This window comes from Triturus cristatus, chromosome 3_1, assembly GCF_964204655.1.
Source record: "Triturus cristatus chromosome 3_1, aTriCri1.1, whole genome shotgun sequence".
Classification (NCBI taxonomy): Eukaryota; Metazoa; Chordata; class Amphibia; order Caudata; family Salamandridae; genus Triturus; species Triturus cristatus.
Genome location: NC_140583.1, coordinates 645031810 through 645044702, shown reverse-complemented (window position 1 = coordinate 645044702; position 12893 = coordinate 645031810). Strand labels below are relative to the sequence as shown.

The 12893-nt window shown below is 42.1% G+C and overlaps 1 protein-coding gene across 4 annotated transcripts in view; it reads right to left on the bottom strand.

The window, feature by feature from the left end:
• The window catches only part of CORO2B (coronin 2B), a 328857-nt gene extending 316604 nt beyond the window's left edge, over positions 1-12253 (bottom strand). Inside the window, exons 1-2 of one of the 4 annotated variants that reach the window (XM_085644639.1) lie at positions 11194-11509; positions 1147-1221 (exon numbers count right to left, since the gene is read on the bottom strand). In XM_085644639.1, coding sequence (XP_085500765.1) covers positions 1147-1221; positions 11194-11223 — 105 coding nt within the window. In that variant the 5' untranslated portion in view covers positions 11224-11509. Of the gene's footprint in view, positions 1-1146; positions 1222-11193; positions 11510-12186 lie in introns of those variants that run through there. The other 3 variants (XM_085644638.1, XM_085644643.1, XM_085644640.1) reach the window with 3 other exon arrangements.
• Between the last annotated feature and the right edge of the window lie 640 nt (positions 12254-12893).

The following is a 12893-nucleotide window of genomic DNA, read 5'->3' as shown; positions in this document are numbered from 1 at the left end:
CCTGATATGCTCAAATGGAGCATACCTTACGGGGAGCTGCTGAGGGCAAAGAGAAACTGTAACAATTCCGATGCCTACTTAGTTGAGAGGGATAACATCGTTAGTCGATTCCAAACTAGAGGCTACCCTAACTGGGTTCTCAAGAAAGCAAAGGAACGCGCCGAAGGGATCAGTAGGGCTGATACCCTTAAAGACAAAGTAGAGAAAAAGACTGAAGACAACACCAATGAGGTCCGCGTGATTCTCACGTACAATTCAGATGCGCACAGAATCCAACGCATCTTTGCCAAACATTGGGACATTTTAAAATCTGATGGGGTGGTTGGCAACTTGGTTCCTGACAGGCCCAGTATAACCTACAGAAGAGATAGGAATATACGGGACATAGTAGTAAGAAATGACATCACTGATCGTACTACTAACACTGGTCATGGCCTCATGGGATTTTTCCCATGCGGCCATTGTAAAGCTTGCAGAAATAGCACATTCAAAGACAGTCTGGCGTATGGAGGGGTTTCTAAGAAAATTACTCAATTCCTCACGTGTAGCACTTGCTTTGTGATCTATGCCATCGAGCGTACGTGCAAACTCTGGTATATTGGGAGCACTACATGTCCAGCCAAAAAGAGGGTGATGGAGCATCTGAGAGCTATTACCAACAATGACCATAAATACCCTGTTGCACGTCATTTTTATGAAAAACATGGTTCCAACACTAATGACATGAGCTATTTCATTCTTGAACACATACCTAGGAATCCCAGGGGTGGGGACAGAACTCTTAACCTCAGACAGCGGGAATCTAGGTACATTATAGATTTTCAAACGAAAAGCCCGGGTGGGTTAAACATGGACGAAGAAATGTCAATCCACCTCAAAGAGGGATTGTAGTATGCATTTGTTATTTCCCAGTTGCTACCAGCATTTCTTTGTACGACTACATAAATGTACTTTCCAGCCCTATGGAATTTAAGCAATATTTTACAATTCTGCATTTTAGCTTTTCCGTTTCTTATTCCATGAGATTGTATTGCACTTCACTTCTTTGCATATTTTCATGAGCTATGTTATTTGCTTGTACTGATATATATATCTTTTTTGTATTTCTTACAGGAGAGAAGGAAGGAGCCCTTCACTTATACTCACCAGCACGGGCATCCTACCCTTTTCCTCCATGGTATCACTCTTCACTAGCTCATCATCTTCTCCACCGGCAGTTCCCTGTTAAAGCATACGAGCACGTTATTTGATTTAAGATAAGTCCTTTTGACCCATGGTCACTACATGTAATTCATGATTGAGGTCTGGGAGTAGTTCTATTTTAGTATTAATTTGACCGCTTTCACTACATTGACCTAGCCTGAGACTTAAGCATACTAGTAGGTTGTCTGGGCACTTGCCCGTAGATTTTAAACACCAGGATTTTTAACACCAGGACCAGTTCGTAAGTTCACGTATTTTCGTGATATTTACCTTGTGGCATCTTTACCTTTTGCAGAATATGCACTTGCCGATTATTTTGCACATTCACTATGGATGCTAGCCTAGTATGTCTCACTTGTAATCTCAGAGGCACTACTCACTTGCCTAGTAATATACGCTGTGTACTCCAAGGGATCTCACCCTCACTTGTCTTAGGTTGGCGGCGTACATTGCGATATTTCGTTATAACATGTATCCATATTTGTATACGCAATGTTTACGTTCCAAATGATGCATTTTCTTTACATTTTCTTTACATTTTGGGATTTGACCATTCCAAGATGGCCGCAACCTGTTTATGCATGTAGTCCCTCCTTGATTGTGATGACCTCGAACTTTCAATGCTTTATTAAAGACTGCTTGGAACGCACACTTCACACGTGATCAAGGCTTGTCGCCGAAACGCGTACTGTGAATTAAACACTTGGATTACCTACCTCGCTGTTTACCTGTTTCTTACTGAGAGCGCACCACTCAAACTTGTTTTTTCGTGTGGATATTATCTTCACCGGCGTGCTCCGCCGGCGTGTGCGCCACCTCTCTTGGGTCCCAGCAATTCCGGAAGGAGCATCTTACTTTGTGGATATATATATATATATATATATGTATGTATATCTCAAGTAACAAGTATGGTTATTATAAACAAAAACAGAGTTTAGAACTAGTTATTTTGTTTGCGCTATGTTATGAAAGTGCAAAAAAACGAAATGCCGATTGTCTGTCATCATACACAGCAATTAACCGGATTCAGGCAGGTTGCCTCTGCTTCAATGAAAGTCAGTGGGGACAACACATTCTCCGGACTATGTTTTTTAAAATCTCCTTCTTGCCTGCTCCAAATCGTTGGCATGTATAGTTATGTTTAAACATGATTGCAAGAAATGCTTACATAATGTATATAGTAAGTGTCAACGGTGCAGTGAAACAGTGATACAAATGATAATACAGGTAATGCTGAACACCAGGGCTCCCTATCATTCATTGCATCTTTCTTCCCCCACCCTACAGTCATGTCTCTTTATCTCACTCCAGCAGGCTCCCTTTCAAACCTTTCTCCCTTTGTTGCCGTTATCTTATCTTTTCCTTTCTCCTTTCTTCATTTTCTGCCTAACCCGATTTTTCTCGAGGTCAAAGCCTGAGGATGAAAAAGCTCTTGTTCCCTAAAATGAGTCCGTGTTTTGTTTGTTTAAGCTCTCCATCTGTCATAGCTCTTCGGCCTCTAGTGCTCACGCAAATATATTCCACACATAGTGTGCCTGTTTACCCACAGTAACTGCAAAGTTCACAAACACTTTCCACAAATATTCAAGGCCTGAAATTAGAATAGTAAATCATCCTCTATATGGATATTTGAGGGGATTTGATGCCCATCCCCCGACTTTGAGTGGAAGCAGAAATATAAGCACTTTCAGGAAACATCTACAGACAGGGGACCTTAGATGGATGGAACGTTGGTACATACCATCTGCAGCCCATGCAGTAATTAATAATAAAAAGTTGTTTGAATAACTCTCCTGCCATCTATAAGCCTTCGAAATAAGATACACTACTGCTACCCAATTAAATGACTTCGGAAGTCGGTGTTTGCCCTGTTGGGACTCTAAATCTAGACAAGCAGATCTCTGCCCTGAGTGTTTCATTCACTAAGCCATCATGTTATCTTCTTGTATTGTTCTTTAGCACTATTAAACCAAGATGTTCCAAACTGCTGTATTTTCACTGAGACATCTTAAGGATTTTGGGGGCCCAGGCAAACATATTTTGGATCCCCCAGTACAGAACAATTTTAAACATATTACCTATGTTCAGCTAATTAAAGTGCTTATGACGTGAACCATACTGAATTATATATTATACTTTTGGAAGCGGGGCACACAAAAAAGCCAAAACCTCAAGCTGTCTGGCATCCCCAAACCAAGTACCAAAACAGAACTTGAACAAGCACTGATAAAACATTTTCTTTTCTGCTTGGATATAGATGTTTTGTCTTGCGACAACATTTTATGTTGACTTCAGTGTCTAACCAACCTATTCCTCCCAATGTAGGAAAGACATACGAAGGTGATTTGGTGGTGGATGTTTAGTGGACTGCAGCATAATATAAAAGTATGACCTACTCACATAGCCTTTGATGTTGTAGCTTCAATTGGCAGCTATTCATAATCACTTATAAATTGTCCCTTACAACTAGCAGTCTCACTGCAGCAATGAAAATCAAAGTGCTACTCCAAGGATGTTCAGCATTCCATCTGGTGAAATATGTTTTTTTTGTTCATAATTCTCTTCCCTTACCTTGTCCCTCCTTTCCTCTTTCTTTGTGCACACTTCTCTGTCTAGACAGTGACTTCTGGCTGTCTTGAGTAAGAGAAATGGGATGGGTGGAAGACAGAAGAAGGAAAGAGGCTAAAAGAATGGTATTCCGAGAGAGGATGAAGGGTGGTAGATATAGAGATGAGGTAGAACGATAGGTACTGTTGAGATTGGCATGTGGTAAAGAGAGAAAGATGAGGTGGCCAGAAATAAAGGTATAGAAACATAAAAAAGATGATGAGGTAGGAAGAGAATAAGCGGCACACAGATAGGAAGGGTTTTAGAATGTGGCAGAGAGAGAATTAAATGTAGAGCGGTGGAGGGGGTAAGGTAGGGACAGAGATAATGTAGAAAGAAAGGAGAGTTAGAGAGAGAGACAGAGTGAGCTGTAAACAGGTAGAGAAGTGAGGCACTAAGAGAAGTATGGACAGAGGCAAGGTAGAGAGGGCAGAGCAATAGAGATACAGGAAAAATATGAAGATCTATAGAAAGACAGGCCAGGTAAAGAGAGTGGTTACACGAAGAGTAAGGCAAAGAGAAAGGGGTAAAGGGCAGAAATAGAAAGGAGGCGAGGTAGAGAAATAGAGGTGAGCTTGATACAAAGGCAGAGAGTGAGGTAGAGAAACAGTAGTGAGGTAGAAAAAGAGGTAGTGAGAAAGAAGCGCTATAGTAAGAGGGAGACGGGGAAGGTGGAGAGGTGAGGTAGCAAACGATTGGTTAGGTAAATTGAGAGGTCATGTAGTGAGAGAGGGGGGTGTCTGGTACAGAGAGGTGAAGTAATATGAGGTAGAGTAGCTGCCAAGTAGTCTGGTTGCTTATGTGGGACATTTCTTTGTTTCCGGTATGCTTGTGTGTGACATTTCAATGCCATTTGCGTGACACTTTATATCAAGCGGAAAATGGCAGTAATGTCCATTCAATGACATGAGCTACAGAAAGTGTCCCTTTTTGTAGTTTTTCATGGCCTGGAGTCAGCTGTATCACTCCTGAATAATTAATGCAAGCTCTCTAACCTACTTTTACTGTATGTGTCCCTCTCAGAATACCAAAACTTGAGTGTGTATCCTTGGCTAAGATCAGGAAATATAGATTGAAATTGCACGCTACCCTTGCACTAGTAGATGGTAGATATTTCTCAAAACACCCATTTTACTTGGGGCGAACATACTCATGAAAGCAGCTCACCACACTGACTTTGGCTAACTCAATCCCCATTAGCAGAAATGTGCCCGTGGCTACAGACATGTCAAAATGGCCAAACTTGCCTTTGAAAAGGAATCAAGGAGTACCCTTCATGTCTAACATGTTCTCTAAAACGCTCTTTTTATTCAACAGTGTGAAATGCATTCTGGGATTTACAGTTTCGCTTTCCATGTGGGCTGTTGGCTACAAAGATGCAGCTCATTGAAGGTTTATCAAGTCTCAGGCTCTTTGATTTACGACCATGCTAAGCAAGAAAGGGGGTGGGGAGTCCGTGAGACAGCAGAATTGCAAGGGGTGCTGCTCCTGCTGACGGTATTTCACGAGTATTAGCTACTTTGCTCATATCACCCACAATGATCTGAAATGCAGTTGCTAGCTTTGGTTGCAAAATGCCAAGAAAATCATGCAGAATAAATTCTGTGATGCACGGTTATTGACAGGACTAGTTATTGGCAGGACTAGTTAGAGACTCGATTAGCTGCCTAGCCCAGTCCTCACACGGACTGCCGGCTAGCCACATCATGCAGCCTTCTACAGACAGTGCTTTATTGTCTCAGTGATCAGACGCAGCATATGCATAAACGGCCCTAGGAAATGACGACCATACACCCAAGACCAGCTGCATCAGTGTCCCTACCATGGGCCTGCTGTATCAGTATCCCAATCTGGACCGCTTGAACTACTACAAGAGATACATAAGTGGTACTACGCCATACAAGTATTAGTGCCCCTTGCCTCACAGGCATCAGTAGCTGCTCACATTACATGCATACATGGCCGCAAGAAGAGATCCTCTCAGGACCTGCTGCAAGAGCGTTCCAATTCTGGACCGGATGCATCCGTAGTACCACCTAGGACTACTGTAGTACATGCAATATTGGTGCTTCACAGTACAGGCAATCGTTACTGGCTCTTGCAGCACATGCATTAGTAGTTTTTAGGAGTACATGCATCAGTAGCTCCTCATATTACATGCATCCATGGTTCCAAACTGTAGTCCAGAAGTACAGATGATCCATGAACACTACTGTTACACTCCTGCGAAATAAAAGCAAAGTGGCGAGCCACACAATAAGAATTAAACATCTTCCTAAATAAGACAACTAAAGTGGGGCACATAATTATCAGAAATGAAATGACCAAAAAAGCACTATTGGACAAAACATAATTTTGAAAATGTTGTAGATCTGTAAGAGTGACCCAAGACTGCATGGAAAGGCCCCCATATGGCATAACACTGATATTAGAATAGGTAAACAGACTATATCCTGGGATATATGGGAGAGAGCAGGTATTCTAACGTTGGATCACTTACTTACTTTAGAAGGTGAGCTTAAAACCTTTGAAATGCTTAAGATAGAATATCAACTCCCTGCCTCCCAAGAGGAGAAATACTTACAACTAAAACAAGCCCTATTTCGTAGACTAGGACCATTTCCTTGGATAGTTGAGGATTCCCCAGTATTACAATACTTACAAATTTGGGGGAAATTCAAAGGCGCAGTCTCTGGATTTTATAATCTCATAGTGCATAAATTACACTCATACCCATTACTTGCACAGCTTCATGTCAAATGGCAAGGGTTAATTATTGTAGCTTATTCCGATGAGGAATGGGAGGATGTTATTATGAACATGGATAATGGAATCAGAGAGGCCAGAATGAAATTTACTATTTTCAAAATTCTTCATAACTGGTACTGGTCACCACAAAAACTCAAGTCAGCAGGTTTACTACACCGATCTACCTGTTGGAGGTGCCCAGAGGAGGACTGCGATATACTACACATTTTATTCCGATGCCCAATTTTGAAGGAATATTGGTCTTCCATAACTGCCTCTCTACACAGAGCTATACAAGTGTCCATTCCTTTAACGGAAAAATTAGTTCTATTACATGATGTTACGGATCTCCCAAATCTCACAAACCATACAAGACGATTGATAGCTATTGCACTCACTGTAGGAAAAATTTGTATATTAAGACATTGGAGAACACCACAATGCCCTACATATGACGAATGGCTTATTGAAATGTATAAAATAGCATCATATGAAAAACTCATTTATAGATTGCAGGACAATGTTGGAACTTTCATCCAAATTTGGAACCCCTTTCTAGCTAATAAATGTTCCATTTCTGGTAATATTTCAGATTTTTCTTCTAGTTAAGAACTACAATAAGTGAATTATTTCTGTTTTCATTTCCTTATTAATTCATTACCATCATTATTGATATTCATGCAGTTGATGTTATCATTAGGACTGTTGATGCTGTAGCCAGTAACATTGTTATTTGAATTAGGACTTACTGTTCACCTATTTGAAATTGTTGAATTAGTGGGAATATCTTCACTTGAAATAATATATTTGTATGATATTATCGCTACTATCTTCCAACTATCTATGATACATGGTTTACTACATACTGTATACTATCTTTATCATCTCCTCCCTAGTCCACCTTTCCTATTTCTTCCTTTCCAGGTTTTATGAGTACCTCAACTATTGTATCTTTTGATGTCTGTATTATCCTTTTTATATTTAAAAATCTGAGAAGGTAACATTTCATAGTAATTTATTGTGTGGGCATATTTTGATTTGTTTATACTCCCTTTTTTATGTATTGTTTATAAACTGACATGTACTTCTCAATAAACATATACCAAAAAAAAGAAAAAAAAAAAATTGTTGTAGATCTGGCATGACACATACTTATTGGAACCACAATAAATTACAGAATAGCACTTGGACTGTATCATACCTACCTAAGCAAAATGCTAATTTTACAGTGAAACTATGGGCAATGCAAAGTTCTCTTCAGTTAATAAGTTTCAGGTGGCACAAAACATCTGCTCAAATTAATGACCCTTGGTATGGCGTATTAGTGCACATTTTACCATGAATGTCCCAGGAACTGCACCATGTCCCATAGTTCATATTTTAGTGAGGGGCAACGAGGACCACTGCAGCTCTTAGGTGCCTACAAATGAGTTTGAGGCGCTCGCTTTATGAAATTGTAATTTACTAGCTCGCTCAAATTCTTTCGTCCTCTCATTCCTCCTCCACTAACTTCCAGTTGTGTATATCTAACTCCCTCCAGTTTCCTTTTAGATTCTATTTCTTCTCCTATTTCCTTCCTCGTTGATTTTTAGGTCGAGCCTAGCGCAGCGCACTTGCGCTGCTCTATGGGGAGGCCTCTTGGAATCACTCCAGACTTTCTCTAAACTGGTCTGTGTGGTTTTTCAACTTCCACACATTCTATTGGCCTTTGTGTGTGGCTTTCAAAAATCAAAGCACACAATTGGCCAAAAGGTGGGTGCATGTCCCACCTTTTCTGTAAATGTTCACTCCCACGGCCTCCAGCTGTCGGGAGCAAGCAGCGGGGCGCACGGTGCCAGCTGCATTCCTTGCCATGAATCATTAAACACAGTTTAGCGGCTGCGCTTGTTCTTCTATGAGGCGTAGTTTCCCGCAGTTAGGATAAGGGGCAGTTAAAGTGCCTAGTATGCTTCCTAGTTTATGACCCGACCATACAAACATTTAGCGCATGTTGTACATTTGTATTAGATTCCACAAGCACCTTTAGATTTTTTTTACTGTTCTCACACACTTGTGAGTGCACACAAGTGTGGGACAGCATGAACTTCAAGGCCAGCAATTGATTCCTGGCTTTTGTTTACCACGTCACCGTTTTTATTTTCGTGTGCATTAAGTTTAGTTCATTATAAACGTGCTCTAATTTGATTGCACGTATGCGTTTTGTCTTTTCACAACTACAGTTTTAAATAAGAGCAATACATGAGGCGGCGTTTCCCCTCACAGGCTCTCGGGGCAAAATTTGGTCTAGAGCGGGGAGAACATTGCATTCCCAGTCTGTGAAGATGAAATGCTTTTCCCGCTACCTGCCTCTTCTCTTCCAGCTGCCACACAGAAAGTAGGAGTCTGAGGGCGTGCCCGCGAGGGAGGGAGGTTGCAGAGTAAGTTGGGCAGCAGCATGACTTCCCAAAAAGCTTTGCTGACCCAGCTGCTTGCAGCAGTTAGACGGACAGCTATTGCTAGCCAGTGCCTGTCACTGTCATACATAGACAGAATTACAGCTCATTTAATTGGAATTGTATTGGTTTTAGAGGCAGACGCGAGCCCTGTCTAGCCAGTCAGCCACCTTCGATTAATCAAGATGACTAGTCGCCTAATCGTCATACCAGGCACCAGAACGGGCGCTCTCTTCACATGCTTATTAATCTGATGCTGAATTTGCACTAATTTATAATTATTGTGAATTGAAAGTAACACTTAAGCGGCTGAAGTGAAAATTACCCTGGTAATGTGAATTGTCGCTCTCGGCTGTATGCAGGAGTAGGTTTTTTGGCCCCGAGTTTTCCGATATCACAGGCTTTTTTTTTCATGTGGAGGTTGTGTGTTATTGTTTGCTTTCTGCAAGTTGACTTTATCATCTACAGGTGACCAGGGCTCCAAAAATAGCACCTGGGCAGTGTTTCCATGTTTCAAATGCTTTATGGTCTGAAGGCAGTGCTCTGACCTTTACACAGCGAACAGTGAAAGAAACGGGAAGGTGGCATGGAAGAAATGCCATTTTTTGGAGCATGTTATGCATGGTTCACACTTAAAAGAACACTGCTATTGTACTAGGTACGACCTTGTAAAGATAGTGTATGACGTGCTGCTGTGACGTGTGTGTTTTGCAGTACTATATGTAATGCAATACATAGTAACATACTTTTATTTCAATAAACTAGGGTAAAATTGAGGGTAATATTAGTAGCCTGGCTTGTTCTATAGAATAATATTGAGCTTGCTCACTACCTGAAAAGTATTTAGCACATAACATAACAATGTGCCCACTTGAAAATGCGTTTTATACTAAATTCTGTACAATAATTATCCATCAGATTCTCGAACAACACTAAAAATGATCCTATGATAAAGCGATGTTATCCGTAGTCTGTCTACAGTCTTTAATATGGCCAATTTTGCATTTTACAATAGACTGATGTTTAATAGAGAACTTGGCATGCAGCCAGCACCTTTGAAGACATGTTTCATTGTGACTACCATGCTTACATACTCATCTCTGCTTCTTCATAAATAATGTATGTGCTATTTATCTGTCTTTTATAGTTCAGTCTTGTTCTTCGATATTGCGTATGAAAGCATTTCCTGATATGCAAGTTCAGACTACCAGTTATACAAAAATAACTCTTTAAATATGTACTTCGCAATGAAGTGCTATAATGTCCCCATTAGTGTCAAAGCTTACAAGTTAAAGAACAGTAGATGTTGTAGCACACAGGATAATATGCTGCATGGCTAAATACTTCTAAGATCCCAAAGGCGAGACCTATTGGCTATGCCAGTGCTTGTTTACAATCCTTTTGCCATCTTTTTCATTAGACTTTGCAAACTTCATTGCCTTTTTTCTTTCCTCCGCGTTTTCTCTGTCCTCGTCTGTCTGTCATGCTTTCCTAATTAATTCACCAGGGAGGGCTGTTTATTGCGCTCTTGACCCGGCGGTGGTATAATCGGGGTCGAGGTGCCTGTAGGTTGTCACTGTGCAGACAGGTACTCACCCACAGCTTTAAGTCTGGGCATGATTACCACTGATGTTAATAGCTATGGCCACGGTTGGATGTGAGGAGCAGGGGTGTGTTGAATGGTGCAAGTCTCAAGCAGGCCTGACATAACTTCGACCTTTGACCTCGATAGTGCTCAAACACAGAAGCACCAGAAGTCCGTGCAAGAGATGAGAAAAGACAGGCCTCCACATTTCGTTGGGATAGTAATTCCACCTGTCTCCCTTTCTGTAAAGTTGTCCTTAAACCGCATCTCGTCCTGCCCGGTGAGTAATAAAATTAACAATTACCCAAAAAAGCTTCTTTAAAGAGAACCCCACACGGCAGTAGAAAAATATATATTTGCTTTAAACCGCATCTCGTCCTGCCCGGTAAGTGATAGAATGTACAATTACCAAACAAAGCTTTTGATTTGCTTTAAACCCAATTCTTTTTACAACAGTTACAAAAATTGGCCCGAGGGCTGCTTTTAAGCTTGCACCACCTTTTGTAGCGGTCTTTAAGACCAAATCAATGTCAACTCAACCAGGCCAATATTACTGAGGCAGCGTTTGAAAGGTTAATCACCCATGTCATTACACAAGGAATCTCCCCAGAAGTGTACCTCAGAGTCCTGCCGATCTTGTTTCTCCATTACTCGTTGGTAGCAAGGGACGGCGCGGGCCCGCAGGAAGCCTCCGGCTGCTCTGAGAGGGGCAGTGAGAACTTAAGGGCGAACGTTTTCGGGAGCCGGTGGAAGGGGAAACTAGCCGGGAACTAGAGTGCGCGCCTGGACTGCAGGAAGCGGCAGGGGCTGGAACATGGAAGCTGGAGCCCGCACCCCCGAACAGGCAGTGGCACTAGCTGAGATCCAATCAGTAACTCAGGCCCACTCGGGGGCAGGGCCATCAGCAGAGTATCCTGAACACCTCTCCATTGGCTGAATGAGGCAGCAATGGGCAGGACCAAGAATACGGTGAGAGAGGTTGCGATCGGAATTCAAGACATGCTGTCGGCTCAACAGCTGATAAGCTTGCAGGTTCTGAGACCTCGCGGTAAAGCCAGGAAATTCACAAAATGCTTTAGTCTACTAATTTATTCCCGATTAGTGACACTTGTCAGGGCTAAAATACGTGGTAGAGGTGCGAGGTAGAGAGTAGTCAGAGAGACAGGGAGGTGGAGAGGTGCATTTGAGACAAGTGAATTAGATGGAGCAGATATATAAATGTAAACATCTGTAGAGAGTTGTAAGGTAGAGGGAGAGTTGAGGTAAAGCTAGACAAATAGGCACAAAAAGTGGTAAAGACTGAGTTGAGGTCTAATGACAGTCAAGTATGCTAGAGAGAGGGGTATTGAGAGAGATGACATAGCCATAAGTGAGGTAAAGAGAGCTGAGATAGATGTTATAGGTAAATGAAGATGCAGGTAGAGAAAAAAGTAAAGAAAGATGGGTGAGGTAGAGAGCTGAAGGGAAGTAAGGATAGACAGACTAAAAAATCACTGTACTATCTAACTGGATTGCTATTAACAATTTGAAAACGCAAGAGTACCCAGACACAATTTTACCCACGCACTCAACTGCACTCTATATTGTGAGGCAGGGCACTTGTTTACATACACTCGCCGTCTAGTCTGCGCCCTCCTCCGCTCTGTGATCATTCCATCCAGTCTGATGCGTTGGAAACCTTTCAGCCCCGCCCCCTCCATAATATGCTGACAGGGGCCTCACAGCCATTAATATTACAGCAGGATTCCCCGGGCCAATTAGAGAGTAGTGCAGTGCGGAGGAAAAGGTGTAACTGGATCCCGTGACTGCGAAGAGACCTTCCAAGAGACGATGAGGCTTCGCGGTTACCCTAGGGGGCAGTGCCCTAAGTGCTGCGGGCCCATAAGCAACATCCCAGGTTTTCATCCCAGAGTAACGATGCAAGCAGCAGCAACTTCAGCACGCATCTACACCCAGGGACGCGCGCCTGCCCCTTACAAAGGAAAGGATCTGTGGCAGGGTTTGTTCAATGTCGCCCCGGGTTCGACAATGGTAGTTTGGAAATGCAGATTTTTTTTGTTTTCTTTCAGAATGGGTCCTTCCGCGCTGTGAGTCAAGGAATGTTAATGTGGCTATTGTTTGGTAGCGTATTTGACGCTTGAGGCTAATGTCATTGGTAAAACAATGTAAGAGAACGCATAATAATGCCCATCTTTGAAATTTAGCCTATAAGTAGGTGGGCTCCACAGGGCTAAGGCAAATGGCCTGGACAGAAAGGCACCCTACCTCTAAACTGCCAACCGCCTCCTTATGTACTGCGTAGAAACTTCCTCTTCTGC